The sequence below is a fragment of the Aotus nancymaae genome, unplaced genomic scaffold (genome assembly GCF_030222135.1).
Source record: "Aotus nancymaae isolate 86718 unplaced genomic scaffold, 86718_ANA_hifiasm-v0.15.2.pri h1tg000014l, whole genome shotgun sequence".
Taxonomy (NCBI): domain Eukaryota; kingdom Metazoa; phylum Chordata; class Mammalia; order Primates; family Aotidae; genus Aotus; species Aotus nancymaae.
This window is the reverse complement of record NW_026988425.1, coordinates 61,271,569-61,290,804: the sequence shown is the minus strand read 5'-3', so window position 1 is coordinate 61,290,804 and position 19,236 is coordinate 61,271,569. Positions and strand designations below refer to the sequence as shown.

Genomic DNA, 19,236 nt, shown 5'->3' with positions numbered 1-19,236 from the left:
GGTAGAGTTCTCAAAAATTAGGATGCTAATATTTTCCTTCAGTTTTCTGCAATTATTTACATATTCATGTTTAGCGGAAACTATCTATGTTTACAAAGGTATAATTTGTGGCCTGTGAGATACAGAAATACGATGTATACAAATACATAGGCTAAATAGGTTTCATTGTAGGCTGTGGCTGGTCAATTTCAGTCAGAAGAGCGGTATTACACATGCATTCCATTCCCCCATACAGCCTCTCTTCCTGTCCTGGGTGTTATCAGGTGCTAGACATGCAAGTGTTAGATAGGTCCTGTGTTTATCTGTCATTTTGGAAATTGGATATTTTGTTAGAAGAACTGACACTAATGAAAATATAAGTTGCCGTTTACTACCCAACACCACATGCCGGTTAATTAATAGAACACACAGCCTGGAAGAAGCCAGCAATTTTCCATTTAGCTTTCTCAGATATTAGAACTAGATAGCATCATCAAATAACACACATACACTCAGGCAATTTATAACTTTATGGTTAAAGGGGGAAAAAATCACTGCTTCAAAATCCTTCACAATCTACTTATCCTAGAGTCATAGATTGTTGGGTCCCAAGGTTCCTGTAAAGGTTATTACATTAATTTTCTATTACTATAAATAATGACCAGAATCAATTTATGGCAAGTAGCAATCATTGAGTTGTTTTTTTTTTTTTCCTCCTTCTTTGCTTCTCTAGAATGTGAACTCCATCTCATGGTTATAACTCGTAAGCAAAAAAAAAAAAAAAAAAAAAATTTTTTTCAAGGAAAAGCCAAATAAATCAGAAAACTATATGGTGCATGATTCTTACCTCCTGTAGCAACTTATCTAATTTGTGCTGTAATTCAAGGAAGTATCGTGAGGTGATGAGGCCCTGGTGGGATTTATCCAAGCAATCTCGAGCCAGTTCAATAATCTGGTGGTGAGTGAAACTAAGCACTCCATCTGCTAGGGGTAGAACATTGTCAGGAGAGTAGCTGGTGATAATTTCCTTTAGACGTTCTTCCATCTGAGCAGTAGCCTATTTAGAGAAGACACATATACACAGATGTAATACGAGAAAACATACATGTAAACAATTCAACCATCACATTTTTGTAGCATTTTCAGAGACGTCCACGAGTTGTTAAATAGGATTGTAGAAATTAAATTTAAAAGCCTCACTTCTGATAAAATAATGGCACATACATGTCATTAGACATTTGTTCAAACCTACTGATTGTACAACAGAAAGGGTGAATGAACCCTAATGCTTGTGGAGGGTGCACATGCATGGCCTTCTCAGGTACACGGGAAATCTCTGTACCTTCTGCTCAATTTTTGTTGTGAAGCTAAAACTGTTCCTAAAAAAAGTAGCAGCAGCCTCAGCATGTGAAATAAAGATCTGAGGATACATAAGTAAAATGAGTATTTCAGAATGATAACCTCCCTTTTCTGAGTTCTATCAAACATAAAATGGTCCCTGTAAGCTTCTTCAAGTAACTCAAATGGTATCTGTGAATTGTTATGCTTTCATTTAAGATCTTGGGCTCTTTCAGATGAACTGTCCAAAATATCAATTATTTCTTTATGTTTTTGTACTTAAACATCAGGATGTTTCTAGAGTTCTACAACCTAAGCCAAAAATGTGTCTTTTTGGCTAGGTTTTAATGTGCCAGGAGCACACATCTTATGGCATGTTCTTTTTCTGAAAAGCTACATCCTATGCAAAAGGCCCAGGGGATTCCCTTGGTAAAATAAATTTAAAATTTCCTTTCCAGCTTTCATTCCATTCTCTCTGATCACCCACTGCCTAATCCACATTCCTTGCTTACATTAATTATATATGCAGGAAGACTCCCTTTTCTTCCTCCCTCCTCCTGCCCCTCTCTAATATCCTAACCTTCATTAACTAGGTAACAGTCAGTATCTGTTTCCCTGGTGAGCAAGTGACATGTGATAAATAGCTAAAACTGCTTTAATCAATGACATAAATGTTGGGTTTATTACAAATAATAAGTACTCTACTCTTGATTTATGAAACCAAAGATTTTCATTTGTTGGCCTGCTTAGGGCAACACAGGTTGTGGGGGTGGATCAGGAAAAGCATGGAGAGTGGTAGTGGCCTTCTTCCAAATGTGCAGAAACGCTTTGGTGGGCGAGACGTGGAAACAAGGTGAGCTAATGAGACCATGTGAGAGCAGGTCCTTGCAGCCAGGCGCTTGGCAGCAACTCTGCACAATTGCTCTCTCAATTCATGTTCCTTCCACCAGTCTAACTGGGGAACACAGCTGTGCCTTCTCTTCTAAATTAATAGGGTTAGAAATACAATGTCTAAAAGAGATGGGAAATCACAGAAAAGTAAGGTTGGGAAAAGAAAACCAACAACTCTCATGACATACTAATCAACAGGCTTCCAATGGAGAAAAACAGTCTCTACTTAAAACGCAGCAGCAGGCGCAGAACATGGGTACAAGATGCACAGTCTAGAGGCCTTTCAAAGTAGACCCTCCCTCCGGTACCTCACCAGGCCCACCCCGTGTGTGGTGCACAAGTGGCAGGGTTCACTTTAGATCCAGCTCAGCACACAGAGAAAGCACAGCTGGTTCTCAGCAGTTGTCAGCTTAACTTTTTTTTTTTTTTTTAGTTTTTTTCCTTTCTAAGAAAAGACTATGGAGTTGTTTTATGCAAATCATTACCAGATTGGACCCTTACTTCCCCTAACAAAACCACCTTACAGACTCTAAACCTATGTTGCCTGTTCATTTAGATGCTAGGCATCTTCAATTCAATTCATTACCTTTGGGAACCTTTCTTTGTAGACATGGTTCATCATAATTATTTCATGGTCACAGCAGGCGGGAGAACGTCCAGGGCTGCGAGCAAAGCAAATTAGCCTTTTAAACTTGCCACAGCATGAAATGAAAATAAGCTTTTTATTTATAAACAGTGAGTTGCATCAAAAAAACTATACAATCTTTGTAAGAAAAGAATATTAGATAATAAACTACAAAATCAGTCATTAGTACACATGCACACATACATACCCACAAACACAGAGACACTGAATAGGACTGAAAAAGAAAGCTCAAGTGGAATGCCACAAAAATCATCACAGTTACAATACAATACTAGTTCATAAAATGTAAACTGAAATTATATTCTGCATGTAGTATGAGCTTGCATGAGATCTGAAAAACAATAAACTGCAAAATAAAACAAAATAGGGTAGCTACAAACAGCAACATCTAGGACACGTTTAACAGTGTGATTTCACACTTTTATCATACACCTGCGCTCTGCCACACACCACTGAAGAGGTCTCGGAGTCTTCCATGGCATAGGTATTATAATTGAAATCCATTTTCTAGCCTAGCAAATATTTATTTGGGAAGCTGAGGTAGGCATTATATATAACATGAAACAGAGGCATACAACTGTTGTGCATTTTTCTTTACTCTTTCAATAGTAGGTTCATCGTCCTTCCCAGTTGTATGTAGTTGTGTAATTTCAGTGTATTTATATTCCTGGGTGGATACAGCTTATACTATGCATCTTTGAAATTCCTTTAATAAAACAAAAAATGGCACCAATGTAGTAAAACACAGTGCCTGTAGATGAAGTAGTAAAACCAGTTGTTAATTCCATATCTCAGAATAATCTGACATGTCTCACAATTATCCAGTGTGGCTACATTTAGTATTAGTTTATGAGACTAAGTGAATAGAAAACATACAAAGGGAAATTTGTTCTCATTAAGCTTTGATATTCAACTGACCACCTAATAAACAATTTTTTAATATAATCAATATATCAAAGTGCATTTTGTTTGTTTGTTTTTTTGATATGCAGTCTTGCCCTGTTGCCCAGGCTGGAGTGCAGTGGCACAATCTCGGCTCACTGCAACCTCCACCTTCCAGTTTCAAGTGATTCTCCTGCCTCCAACTCCTGAGTAACTGGGATTACAGGCGCTCACCACTATGCCCAGCTAATTTTTGTATTTTTAGTAGACACGGGGTTTCACCATGTTGGCGAGGCTGGTCTCAAACTCCTGACCTTGTGATTCACCCTCCTTGGCCTCCAATAGTCCTGGGATTACAGGCGGGAGCCATGGCACTAATTCTATAGCCTCAAGATCTCATACTGCAGTGGATGAGGTGATGCCCTGTCCTGATCCCTCCTTCAAAGAATGACCTGTTACCTTGCTGCTAGGAGTGCTGTCCACAGAAACCTTCAGCTGTCAGTCCCTGCAGGGATGGCATCAGCTGCAAGGAGTCATCTTGCCCAAAGCTGAGTCTTTCCCAGGGTGCCACATCCAGTGAGGGACCCAATGACTGACGTAGGAATATACAGGAAGGCACATTTGGGCCAGAGGAGCAACTCTGCTGAGTCCTGTCATCCCTCAGCTCTCTGGGGAGTGGCTAGGGCTGCTGAACTTCTCCCTTTGCCCAATCCTGCCTCCCTCTTCCCTCCCACAGGCGCTAATTTCAAAAGTACTCCCTAAGAAACATCCTGAACAGAAAGCTCTGTTTTAGATTCTGCTTTCTGAAGAAACAAACTCACAGTAAAAGTGGCTATACTCAATGTCAGGTGGACTACATTCGGCAACCACAAACTTTAACTCTTAAAAATGTGTTCATAATCTCAGAGAAAGTAAGACTTATGATGGGAGGAGAGAATAAAAAGATTAATATTTTGAAATATGGAATCTGGAACTTTTAAAAATCCTCCTATTCTTGTTGTCCTGTTTCCACCAAGCTGTTACCTCTTAACATAATAATATTAACTGCTTTTGCACTGCCTTGAAATTTCCAATGGCTAGACGTTTTCACAGGTAGTCCCCTGAGACCATCATGATTACTACTACTGCTGCAATCAGCAAATTGTGAGAATTTAAAAGGAAAATTATAAGATGCCCTTCAATGGTAATTAACAATATTATGTGTACATGGAAACATCACACTGTATTTGTAGGAGTTTGCAAGTCAGTTAACACACGTAAGAACTAAAGGACCCAAGTCTTCACTCAAAATGTTTGAAAATAGAGAATCCAATTTAAGTAATGGTTTACAGCTAGTCCCACACACCTCAGACTTCGGGAACGGGGGCGCATCGGCGTGTTCCTGCATCTGTTCTCAGTGGCGATACTTTCAGTGGTACAGAAATGTTTCGATAAGAAGTGTAACTCATCTGGCGTTGGTTGGTATGGTAACTGATGCAACTTCTCCTGGGAGGAACAGGATGACTGAAACAAACCAAAGTGAGGTCACATGACTACCTCAGAAAGAAACTCTTCAAATGTATAGGAGAGATTAATGAGCTAAACTTGGGTGATATTACCATTTTATATTGTTTCTTTTTCATGTTAAAGTTATAAGAACTACTGCCTAAATGTATACCTTGATGTTCTCTCTCAGAATTCAAAATGCTTTCCATATTTTGCTTCATTTGTTTATAATTTCCCAAAAGATAGTTTTACCTCTGGAGAAAACCTAGGCTCTGGAAATGGATTGGAACCAGTCAAAGCCAAAGCAAGAAAGCGACCACTTGAGTGGCGTTAGGGAGCACTGTATCACAGATTAGTTCTCAATTGAACATGGCACCCCCAAGTTTACTGCTGCTCAAAATCAAATGCTCACTTTTAGCATGAAATCAATGATATGATGTGAGATCGTCAATAAGGTAATGAAACCTCTCTTTATAATGTATCAGTGTGTGCCATGGGTACAATGGGAGGGATTAAAGAATATACTTTTCATAATAAAGCCACTGTTTTCAAATTTGGAATTGAATTTTCTTTCTTCCTTTTCTTTGGGGGGAGTAGGAGGACTGAGACTATCACTTAAAAAAAAAAAACCCTTAAATTGGTAGTCAATTTTTTTGTTCCATGCTTGCAGATTTGCTTTTTGAAAACCATCATTCAACATTTGAAACAAGAAAAGATAGGAAAGGTGAACAGCTAAATAACTCTGCTTTTAATCAATCTGAAACATTTAACTAAAAATCAAAGAAACTATTTATTGTTTTCATTTTTAGTTGGAGGTAAACTCTGTAATTCTAATAAAAGAGATTGAGAAATTTTTTAGTAAATGGAAACACATTAGAATAAGCATATATTGAAAGATACTACCTATTTAAAAATGTCAGCTCTAGTAAGCATTTTTTTAAAAAATCATTATATTAAGAGTACCCTTCATAAATACTGAAGCACTACAATGCAGCAAAACTAGAAATTTATGCCTAAAGTTTACAAATTATTCCTAAAACTTGAAATTTTAAAACTTACCAAGTACATATTGAGACAAAGAAGGATTTTTATAATGTAATGCGATTATTTTATAAGCCATAAAAAATGAGAACACTACTAGAAAGACTTATGAGACAAATCAAAGCTCCATTCAGTAAGTATAGTCATGGCCTTAAACACTTTTCACTAGGAAAAAAGAAATAAAACACAGCAACTAAGTCAAGTCAAGAAATCAGGAAAAAAATAAACTCAATGCAAGCAGGAGTTAAGCAGTGGTGATAAGAGAAAAGATAAAGAAATTAGCAAATAGAAAAACAGAACTAAGAATCTATAGATCTTTGGGAGGCTGAGGCGGGCAGATCACGAGGTCAAGAGATCGAGACCATCCTGGCCAACATGGTGAAACCCCAACTCTACTAAAAAAAAATTAGCTGGGGGTGGTGGCGCGCTCCCGTAGTCCCAGCTACTCGGGTGGCTGAGGCAGAAGAACTGCTTGAAACCGGGAGGCAGAGGTTGTGGTGAGCCGAGATCGTGCCATTGCACTCCAGCCTGGCACCTGGCGACAGAGCAAGACTCTGTTTCAAGAAAAAAAAAAAAAAAAAAAAAAAAAAATCTTATAGATATGTCTCAAAGGTGAATCAATGTCCACAATCCTATATCCAAGATTTCAAAACCCACAAACTCAGAAGTTTGTTCCTAAGTTTACAGTAATCTGTTTTGGTGGCAAAGCACCAACTGAACTGATGGGAAGCTGTTTAAAATATTTATTTAATCTACTTAGTGTGAATGTTGATTCAAGCTGCTATAAAAATATTAATATATTTGATTATGAGTGACTGGCCCCACTGTCGCTGGTCTGTTATATACAGAACAGGGATGTTACCATTCTAAAAGTGAAAATTAATTCCAAAACACACCAGGCTCAAGAGTCTCACATAAGATACCATGCAACTGTACTGGCACGGGAACAGTATCTGTGACTTCAGAGAAGGGTCCAAAGAATGGAGTCACACAAAAAATTATGCTGCTAGTTCTTAAGGCAGTTAGAGTTCCAAAGCCATGTTCTGAGTCATGATATCACTCAAATAGCATTTAGTCTCTCAAGATAACCATTTTGCAAAGGATAATATTCATATGCACATTCAAGTTTCTACTTTTTATTAAAATCATGTCATTTTATAGACATACCTCAAATTTTTATGAGTATTTATATTCTTATTTCTGTACCTTCACTCAGCAGAAAATAATTTATCTGGTAAGAAACATATGGGAGAGTGTCTTCCTACTGCTACAATTCTATACTTATTTCAAATTAAGAATTATTATCTGAATATATTGGAAAAGGTCCACATATTAATTTTAACTGAAAACTGTGATGTTACAAGAAACTCAACACTGAATACTCTCTGGGAGGACTGATTTACTTCATCTGGCCAAATCTTTCCAATTTTGGAATATAGCATTTTTAACATTTAGCAATTTTGTAGTTTCCATAATAGCCACAGGATACAGATATTATAATGGTTACATTTCAGTCTGGCATTCAGTCAACAGGTGAAATTATCTGTAAAGTTTAAATTATATTTTCAAAGTGCTTGCAATTTTATTTGTATATATTCTACATTTTGATTTTTTAAATAGCTAAAGTACATTTCTGATTGGCTAAATGACTAATGGTTAACCCAGGGAAATGAGAATCTAACAGTGATTCAGATTAGATTTGGAAAAGAAAAAACTGCAACTACTAAGAAGTTTTGCACTTTTTGCCCTAATATTTAAAGAATAAGAACACAAAGAAATTGAGAAAAATAGGTAGCTTTTCTAGTTTTCACTCATCACTTTTATCAACAACCAATAAGGAGAAAAATTAATTGAACTTTCACACTACAGCACTTGCAGTCCATAATGTAAATAGTCCCTTCTGTCTTTTGACAAAAGGAGTAATTCTGGAAGCTAAAATTTAATTTTGGAGGAAAAACAAGAATATTGAGCCCAATAATTATATGATACTAATGCCTTCAATAAAATAAACACTTCAGAGCAGAGCTGTTAGAAACACAATTGTGTATGACTAAAAACGGTCTCGGAGTGTCTTCCCTAGGCACATATAGAATTTAGAGACGGCAACGATTCCATTTTGACTGATGACCAGGTCAGCTTCATTAATAAACAAGGTTTACTTTAAGAAATGCTAAAGTAAACAAGGTTTACTTTAAGAAATGTCATGTAAATTCCTTTAAAAGAGCCAAGAGACTGGAGTCTAAAACTGCTTACTGTATACTTACTGAGAAAATAAGGGAACAGTAAACAGTCTCTCAGTTAAACAGTCTCTCTGTGCCTCAGATTTCTGGCCCATACAATGAAAACAGCAGCAGTGATTACATCATAGGGGATATGTTGCTAGGATTAAATGAGTCAATGCAGTTTAAGAAGTTAGACCAGGGCCAGGCATATAACAAGTATTTATAAACAAAATTATTTTAAAAATTATTTGTACCAAACAGGGTCCAATTTTACATAGCTCACCTTTTTTTATGGATTCACTTTTTTTTTTAAGGCTTTTTTTTTTAATTGTAATTTAGGTTTTGGCTTACATGTGAAGAACATGCAAAATTGTTGCATACATTTTTAAAAATGGTAAATGACTTACTAAAAATGGAAAGAATACAAATCTTGAACTCTACCCTATTTTTCTCGCAAAAGAGAGATTTCTATGTCCAAGTTATAATAAAACTTGACTAAAGGCAATGCGAGGTGATATTGTTGAAATAAAAAAAAAATTGGAATTAAGAGACATGTCTAAAATATTGGTCAATAACCAACGATAGTTACTGCCAGAAGAATCAAGGATAACTTCAGTATTATTTACTGACAATTTTTTTTTTTTTGAGACAGAGTCTTGCTCTGTCGCCCAGGCTGCAGTGCAGTGGTGTGAACTCGGCTCACTCAACCTCAGCCTCCCAGGTTCAAGTGATTCTCCTGCCTCAGCCTCCTGAGTAGCTGGGACTACAGGTGTGCGCCATCACACCCAGCTAATTTTTGTATTTTTAGTGGAGATGGGGTTTCATCATGTTAGCCAGGATGGTCTCGATATCCTGACCTCGTGATCCATCCACCACGGCCTCCAAAAGTGCTGAGATTACAGGTATGAGCCACTGCTCCTGGCCTATTTACTGACAGTTTTATTCATTGCTGCTATTCAGGATTTTTAAGCATCCTTTACTGATGCTAATGTGCCTCTGAAACCACTCAAGTTTGTTAGGATGTTTCTCAAAATATGATCTAAATGGACAATAGACTCATATAGCACAACAAAATGGAATAATGGATAGAAAAATAAATTACCTCTGCTCAATGAAATACCATAAGGAGATGGTAAAAATAACCCAACAGCTTTTAACAATTTGGTTTTAAAGGTACTCCAGAAAATCCACATTGTATTATTATACTTGGAATTCTGGAAATACATCAGTATAAGGCAGAAGTGATAGCAGTTAGAGTTTATTTAACTGTAGTTTCTTGTCATTCAAGTGTTATTAAGTGGCTAAATCTATGTGCTTAAAACAGTGCTGGGGCTATAAAAAATACAATAGATGGATATCCCTAAAGAATAAGCCAGAGATTTTGACAAAATGAGGTTCTAGGTCCACATTCCTGGCTGGCAGAAATAGAGCCAGATCACTTGATTTATTGAACACCTACAACCTACTAGGCCTTTCTCAATGAAAGACTTGTTTCTACCACCCTGCAGATACAGTGATCCCACATGATCACTAATGCAAACTAAAAAAAAATACATCTAACCTACTGAATTGTTTCCAGTAATTGCTAGGTCTCTTGATAGTTTGGGGCAAGAGTATCCTTTTCCCTCTATCCTATTTTCAGAGATCCACCTTGTCTCTATTTATCTTAACCTTCTTCTAAGTTGTTTTAATCTCCTCTAAAAGAAAGTTCTTACCTAGAAGGCACAAATTAAGGCTTGCCTTTTTGTTTTTCTTTGAAGGAGAGAGAAAAACAAAACAAAACAAACCTCTCTCTAAGCGACTTAAGAAGAAAGACCCGGTCTATCAAAGTTCAATGGCATTTTTAGCACTAATGTCACTGGCATGGAACCAAAGCAATAAAACGAGATTGTGTTTCTTCCCCCGAACTATACCAAATGTTATTAAAATGAAAGCTTCCAGTCTCCTCCAAACTTGTGATCCTGGAACTTACTCAATCTATGCACTACAGTTTCAAAGCCTGCAGCGAAAGCATGTCCTTTTTATGTCTGTCAGGCCGTCATTTGATGCATCGCTTATTCAGAGTGGCAGACGTGTGGAATTTATCTTCCCTTCCCTACCAGGAAACACCCAGAGAAAACACTGCCTGTGTAATAGCTCTGTTGTTGTCAGGGAGAGAAAAAAAAAAAGTCAGGCACTTACAGAGACCGTAGAGCTGGGTGTGTTTGTCCCATAGCCAGAGGAAGGGAGAGAAGCCAATGACCAGCGGCGTCCATCAGTCCTATTGAGAAAGTGAGTTTAGCTTCGGCCAACACTGGTGTACTGTCACATGGGAACCCCAGGGAAACCAAGTATTTTTAGTGAAACAAATGACACAAACATAGTCTGTGAGGATGTGGAAATGTTCAGCAAGGGTGAGGGTAAACAAACATTATACAGTAGGTTGACTTTTATTTAAACTGAATCAATACAACCAAACAAGTAGAAAGTGAATGGGCTGATCCATATTATTGATGTCTCGCTAATACACTTTGACAAAATGAATACCAGGGATAATTACAATGGTCAGACTCAGCAGATTTAAAGAATAAGAACAGAAAGGGAGGAGGAAAACACTCTCATCTGGAAACTGATAACCAGAGCAAATGATCTTTGGAAGGGCCTGACTTCCAACATGGCATAAGAGCCTGTGGGGACTTGCTTAGCATCCAAAACACTTTCTGCTTATAATTTTCAAGGGAGCAGTTCTACTTATGATGCTTAGGGAAGAAGAGATCATTGGGCTCCTGGTTGGCTCAGGCCTAAAGTGTCAGATAACTTTAGCATTAAGTAAGTAACTGACCTTATGCTCAGAATCTCTTAAGAGTTACTGCCTTCTGACATGACCTGGCTTGTTACAGCAAAGCCTCCTGCAGACTCTGTGAGCAAGCAGCCCAACTCTGGCCAGTTAACAGTGGGGGCAGAATGAAAACTTCTCCATCAGTGATAGAACTTAACGCAAAGAGTAAAGTTGTTTGCCTCAGTCTTAGAGGCAAAGCCAGCAGGAGCCATAAAGAGGGTGGTTTTTACCTTCAAGCGATGATAGAATGAGTGGCTTCTCAGTTGGAGTTTGGCCGTGAATAAGGGTCAATACAAGGGTCTCAGATGAGTGAATGCAGCAGTGGAAACAATACTGCTGCAAAGGGAAGGGGGCACCAGAAAGCAAATTTTCTGAAATCTCTGGAATTCCAGAGCTATTACTTTAAAAGCAATTTTGGATAAGACTGTGCCTTAAAAACGATAGAACATTCTGAAGGTTCTATGCAAATTTGTCAAGGGGCAAAACAGGAAAAACACACTGTAAAAAGAGCAACACTGCATTCTTAGTAAGACTGCAGTGTCCTATATGAATATTTTATAATTCATGATTATATTAACTTGCCAAGTAAGTGACAAGAGTGGACAAAATTTACCAGAGATCCATTCACAGTAAGTTAACGTTAGGGAATTCAACAGCATTAGACTTGAATGTGAGAAATGTCACAGTTAGATGTTAATGTGAAAAACTGACATTTTAGCCTAAATCTACATTCATGGGAACATAAAATTATAGGCTGCCATGGATGTAACCTCCAATAAATGCAATGGTCCACAAAGACAAAATGGAAAAATTCAAGTGGACAAATCACGTAACTACTACAATGTTAAGGTTTTAGTAAAATTTACCTGTCAGTTCTGTACCATGATTGGAGTACAATTGAATCAAGTATGTTTAAAAAAAGAAGCAAAACAAGATGTATGTAAATATACCAGATAAAAGAAATTGGGATAAGTTATATGTTCTTTTGAAGTTCTTTTAAACAACTGAAAATGTTAATGATTTAAGAAGAAAGTAATTATAACAACACACTTAGAAAGATACTTGATTGTTAAATGGACACTATTTTATTCGGCTACTTATTAAAGAGTTAAGAATCCATGGACAGGCGCTGTGGCTCACGCCTGTAATCCCAGCACTTTGGGAGGCCGAGGCGGGTGGATCACGAGGTTACGAGTTCGAGACGATCTTGGTCAACATGGTGAAACCCCGTCTCTACAAAAAATTAGCTGGGCACGGTGGCAAGTGCCTGTAATCCCAGCTACTCAGGAGGCTGAGGCAGGAGAATTGCCTGAATCCAGGAGGTGGAGGTTGCAGTGAGCCGAGATCGCGCCATTGCACTCCAGCCTGGGTAACAAGAGCGAAACTCCGTCTCAAAAAAAAAAAAAGAATCCATGGCTGCACTTTATCTTAAGCACCTCCAATTTGATAAAGTAAGAAAAGTATATAATTTTAAAAGAATTATTCAGTCCATTTAATAGCAATTATCAGAAACTAGTCTCTGGAAAGAGTGAGGGACACAATCTCCCCCTACCATGATTTTGTTTTGTGATTTATTAACTCTCCTTCTCCTCAGGTATCAGCGAACATATTTCAGATGAATGAGCAATTCCAAGAGAAGACACGTTCTTATTAGTTCTGAAGCATAAATTACATTTGCTTGCTCCGGAAAACACACAACTAGAAAGATGTTTAAACAAGAATGTGCTCAGTACTCTGTACAGCCATGGACCAGAAATAATTTACAACTCATAAAGTTCTCTAAGTTGTCTGTGTCTATTTACTCAAATGGAGCACAAAGGACCATTGCATTTTTATTACCATGACAACTGCACATCAGAAGTTACTATACATGCTACATATAGTACTTAAGAGACAGCATGCTCTTTTTTCAAGAAAGCTATCACACAAGTACAATATGGATCCTGCTAATAATGTTGTCTTTTCTTTGAAGTGGCTACCAATAAAATGTTATCGGAAGACAAGACTACATTCTTGCCAATGCAATAAGCCTTTTTTGAAAAGAGTCTTTTTCCTTGGGGGTTGCAATCTTGGTGTTACGTTAAATGAAAAAGTAAGAAGGGAAAAACATCCAATGGGAACACAGGACACAAAAAGATTAGCAGAAAAAAAAAACACTCATTTCAATACCACTCACAAAAATTTAGATTAATATGGTGTACAACAAAGAAAGAATGAAAAGTTCCAGTATCATCCTGGCTATTCCAGAGGAAGGAGAATTATTGTGATAGTTACCTGGAGTGATACACTGACTATTCTAGTTGATGTTGGAACAAGCTGAACTATGTAAATATAGCTAACTAAAATCTACTCCAGAATTGTGAAGGTGTAACTAGGAGGTTACAAAGATCAGACTCGGCAGATTCAAATGAATAAAAACAGAAGGGGAGAGGAAAAACACTCTAATCTGGAAACTGATAACCAGAGCCAATGATCATTAGCAGGCCTGACTTCCAGCCCAGTACTCAACAACTGTCTGATGACCCAAACTCAGCAGGCAAGTTTGTTGTAGTAATTTGCTTGTGGAAATAAACTTGGAAACTTAACCTAGTGAATAGTAACTAGGCAACTAGGAGAGACCTACAGCATTTCATGGAGGGCTCTATGTTTCCAACGAAAGTGAAAGCAATTTGCAATACATAAACCTCCACAACTTCTGGGAAAGGCAGGAGAATATTTTTACCTCCATCTCACTGCCAGGGGAAAAAGGATTAAGTCAGTCCACAATCAGGTGGATTGTATATTAACACCACAATTAGCAATGTAAAAATGTTTCCTTGCTCCAGACAAAAATCTATGCTATGGTTCTCACTTTCATCTTTCATTTTATTAATACTAAAAAATTAATTTGATGATTTCACTCTCAAATCTGCATTTGAAAATACAGAAAGCAAGTCTGTGTCATCATACTTTCTAGTCTATACTTGGACTTCAGTTACAGGGGATGGCTGCTAGGGAAGTATTATCACATAAGGTAAGAAAGATCAGAAAAGATTAATAAGCCAGACTTTTATCCCTTTACCCAAGATTGCTTTTAAAAACAGAGCAGTCTTTCCTTAGTTGTACTAAATTTTACAAAACAATAAAATGTGGGAGTCTCAAAATGACATTACTTCTTAAAGGCTCAGCAATGTGCACCAAACGAAAGGTAACAGAGGCCTAGGGGTGGAATCTCCATGTTGCCTGAGGAAAAATGAACTCTAAAGTGGAGAGAAATACCCCAGATGTTCGATAAAAATTCACCAATTTGAGTTTTCATAGCACAGGATCTGTTTACTTAAATAACAGTTTAAAATGATGATCACTCATGTCCTAATCTAAATAATACTTCTTGAAGAGTGTGGAGGGAGCTCCATTTGGAAATTCATGCAAAATGAACTAGAGGTCTCCTGTGATAATCTCCTGTCACGGTTTGTGGTTGATTTGTCAAAAATTAACATGCCTGGGGGTTTATGTATTTTTTTTATAGCATGGAAACCAGATTCGTCAGTCCTCCAGTCACCTATTTAATTATTAGATTCTCTTCATTTTTATAAATCTGCCAGGATTAAGATACTATGATTTCTGTCATGTTTAAATGCACTCCATAACGAGATTTCCATTTTTTCTTATTACTTACAGTAATTAAATGCATTCTCCCCTTTATAGAGATATGTTTTAAAGACTGTAATAGACACTTATTTATCAGTTTTTATAGGATTTTTTTTCTACTTGGAATAGTAGCACTGTTATAAATTAATATTCATTGGGCAAACAGGCTTTCTGGGACCAGTACATTTTCTTACAGTACTTAAAATAAGAAGCTAAAAAAAGAAAAGTTGGAGCTGAGGGTAAAAACTGTATGGGTCTCAGTAAGTTCCCTGGAGATGATGCTTTAATCAGTCTTGTATCCTCCCCATGGTGAGATACATAAAGACATTTAACACATGATGGGAAACAACTAAACTATGAAAGAACAAACTTTTTTACATCAGATTTATAATGGAATCTTAATTATATAGAACTCTGAAAATGCTGCAAATGTATCCTTTTTTTCTAGACTTAGTAGTATAAAATGCATGACATGCTGACAAATGGTTGTGAGGACACTGCAAGTTTTGCTGGTTAGTCATGTGTGCAAAAACAAGTCTTCTTTTTTAACCTACCTATGTGTCTTTATTAAGTGCTATTTTAATCCAATTCAGAATGTAGTTAGTACTCTGAGGAAAACTGAGCAAACATCTAGCACATTCAGACCATAAACCAAGTTTACCCTGAATATTCAGAAACTTGGCTGAAGGTGCCATTTTGTTTTCTCGGTGTTTTTCCTAGGCAGAAGAGGACAAGCTACGCATGTGAGAGGGATGAAGGCACTCAGGAATGGGAAGGCTTGCATCTGACAGGGTGAAGCCAATGAATTCCACATGCAGAACACAGAAGAGATGATTGTGCACACCCCTCTGACTCGGCTACATCACAGTAGAAAATCCACAACGAACACGGTGCGATATGATGCTGTGTGGCTGCCATCCTCTGAACAACAGAAACGCTTCCTCTTGACTCAGTGGTCCAGTTATGAGACATCTATCTTTGACGTTGGAGGTGCCCAATTACAAACATGATAGGAAGAGAAAGCAGAAAACACCCTACACCCCATGCATGGCTTTTTCTCAATGGGATCACTAAATTTCTGGCTTGAAACTGTTAAAGCAGGTGTGTTAAAACAAAGCTTTGTGGTAGCCTAAGCTCCTCTGGCCAGTGGGGCTTTGGAGAAGGCCTTACAGAATAATGAGTGGGGCCTCACAAGGCAGGGAGCAGGGGAGGGGGAGAAGCGGAGAGGAGCAAGTGAGGACAGGGGGAAGTGGGGAGAGGGAGAAGTGGGGAGGGGGAGAAACAGGGAGGGGGAAAAATGGGGAGGGGGAAAACGGGGAAGGGGAGAAGCAGGGATGGAGAGAAGCAGGGAGCGGGGATGGAGAGAAGTAGGGAGCGGGGATGGAGAGAAGTGGGGAGGGGGAGAAGGGGAATAGAATTCTCTCTATAAGACTTTATGCCTCCACTCACAAGAAGTCCTTACCTCCGTGCAAATGAAAAATGGGCTGAGGCACTGGGGGAGAAATTTCTTGGACTATCTTGGGGGCTATTTCCTAGAGAGAGAAAAAAGAGAAAAAGTTACTACATGATTTTGTTTTTGTATCAGTATCCATATCCAGAATCCTCTCCCTAGAAATAAGTTTATTTACATTTCTGTAGAATGTCCTTTCCTCCAATAATGCTTTAGTTTTACCTGCACCAGGGATGGTTGGGGGTGAGAGGAGATGGGGATGGGGAAGCATGAGTTTCAGCATACTTTTCTAAGTGTGCAAGACACATGAATAAACACATTCACCTATATCACCAACCAGAAGTCCTCCATTGATGTAACAATACAAGTATTTCAGCAATCTGATAGAATAATGAATATGTAAAAGTCTTGGTTGTGACCATCCAGATACTAACATTTCAATGAACAGATGCATGGGTAAGCATATGCTTCAGTTGGAGGTGTTTTCCATTTTAGCAGGCAGCCTTAGTACTTTCTGTTTACAGTAGACGGAAAAAGAGTCTGAGTTCCTGAAGATAAATCCTCATATTCTGAAGCACATATTTTAAAGGGGGATGTGTCAGAACTAGTTGTAAAACAATAGGAAGACCCCCAGCAGTTTGGACCTGCTTCTCAATGACCCAGATCTATCGCAGCATTGCCAAGTGGCTCAGCAGGATTACCCCTTGTCAATATTTTCCTCAACAATCCCTCTGCTCTTAAATAGCTAGACTGTGACTGGCAGGCAGCCTCTAAAAGCTACAGCCACACACAAGCTGGCAGAGCTCGTCTTCCCCAGGCCTTCACGGGTGGTGTGGAGCAGTGATTGCTTGTTGGAAGGAGGGCAGCTCCTCTGGGGCTTGTTACTTTCTCCATTAGCCCACTCAACCTGCTGCTGATCATTGAGAAAGCTTGGCCGGCAGCTGGTGAGGGCAAGTTCAAGACACTCCAGACCACCCTGCTTCCCTCTGCATGTTTAATTAGATTGGCAAATTGTCTGAGGACCGCATGGAACTGTAGCTGGTTTAAATAAGAGGGCGAGGAAAGGCTGCAAAGCAATCCTGTACCTTCTAGAAAAAGGAAACATAAATCAGGAAATTACATTTAATCCCTAACAGCAAGCCAATTGCCACATTACTGGTTTCTTAATGAAAGTGACTATTGTAATTGGGTGTAAGGAATACAAGATTTTATGTTAAAGTCAGTACCTGGCTGTAAAGGTAAACAATTTATTCCCAGTGCACAGAAAGAATAGACTAACACATTACGGAGAATAAGTTTAGTGTTATCTTGAGGACTTTTGGACTGGCTATATTTCTACTAAAATTTTTCAATTAACTTAAGGTTGCAAATTTTATAGTGATGTCTTCAACAAATGCCATTAACTTTATGACAGACAGCACAATCACAGCTATTTAACTGGGAAGCGCTGAGAAGCCCATTTCTTTATGGATAGAGAATCATGAAGCATTTTTTCCCCTGCTGCAATGAAATTTATCATGGCTTTGCATCTGTTGTTCCTTGGGCCCCTGGAGAAATGAATTCTGCTTTTGCCATTCAGTAATCCAGGATTCATTTTGTCCATTTATCTGCACAGCTAAATTAAGTTCTTTCAACTTCTCTCAACAGCCTTCATCCCCACTCCCCCCACCCCTAATTTAGCTTGTGTATTTCTCTTCATATTCCTTTAAAAAATCTCAAAATTTCAAGATGGCTAAAAATTTTGTTTCCTAAAGGAAATAAACTAATTCCAGAAATATTCATATAAATTTTGTTTTTCATGTGGGAAAAATGTTCAATTTGCTCACACACCATATAGAGCAAACTACCAGTAAATTATTAGGCATAACACAACAACTGATTATCTGAAGCCAAGACATTCTTGGAACAATCCCTGCTACACCTATTCACTTAAATTGCAATCATAAGGCCAAAGAAACCTGGCACCAAATTCCCAGCCCTGTGTTCTTGGTAAAGAAAACACTATATCTGGAGATTTTAATGTGATCAACTAGAACAATACAAAGAGCTTATTAATATATATATTTTAATCTGAAGAAGGAAGAAACAAGGAATTGACTTAAAACCATTTTCACTTTTAGGGATATTAGTGAATGGTCCCCATGGTGACCCATCACCTTCAGGATGAATGGACAGAGATATACATAAAGAGATAGGTGAGTTTAACTCTGCTCTTAAAAAAAAAAAAAAAAAAAAAAACACAAGGCTGCCATTAACCATTTCCCATATTCAGATTTTGCCCTTGCATCTTAGGCTGCCTTTCTAGGTCCATCACTTAAAGATTTTCCGCCTTTTCTTCTTATCTACTACACTGCTGTAAAACCAAACTTAAATTTCCACATCTTCTACTTCAAGACTATAGAGCCATCGGTATTATCTTACTAATCACAGATGTTTCTGTTTCATGTCACACCAAAAGCTAAATTAAAATGCAAATATGTATATATATACACACATATACATACACACATGAATTAGCATAAAGGCTCTTAACTGTCAGAGGATATTAGAGAAGATGAGTGAGAGTGATGTGGGCTACAGCAACTGATAATTCCTTAAGGACAAGGGATTCTAGCTCAATTTGAGGGCAGTTCGGCAGGTTTTAGGTAAGAGGAGAAACAGAAGTCGACTTCAGGAAGGAGTCAGAAATAACCTAAACACAGTCAGGCAATGGAATCGAGACAGGCTCTCTGACCGAAGGCAATTCAGACCAGGAAAGCCAATGAACTGTAAGCTGTGTTTATTGCTACTGACTAGTTAGGGGCTTTAAGAAATACTTGGAGGCAAGAGAGAGATGCCAGAGGTTCTAACCTGC

The 19,236-nt window shown here is 38.0% G+C and overlaps 1 protein-coding gene across 12 annotated transcripts in view; it reads right to left on the bottom strand.

The window, feature by feature from the left end:
• The window catches only part of MAST4 (microtubule associated serine/threonine kinase family member 4), a 564,457-nt gene that overhangs the window by 63,254 nt on the left and 481,967 nt on the right, over positions 1-19,236 (bottom strand). For all 12 annotated transcript variants that reach the window (XM_064376019.1, XM_012462235.2, XM_064376020.1 and 9 more), the window contains 5 exons: positions 16,395-16,464; positions 10,666-10,744; positions 5,082-5,239; positions 2,795-2,870; positions 827-1,036 (listed from right to left, as the gene is read on the bottom strand). In XM_064376019.1, coding sequence (XP_064232089.1) covers positions 827-1,036; positions 2,795-2,870; positions 5,082-5,239; positions 10,666-10,744; positions 16,395-16,464 — 593 coding nt within the window. The remainder of the gene's footprint in view (positions 1-826; positions 1,037-2,794; positions 2,871-5,081; positions 5,240-10,665; positions 10,745-16,394; positions 16,465-19,236) is intronic.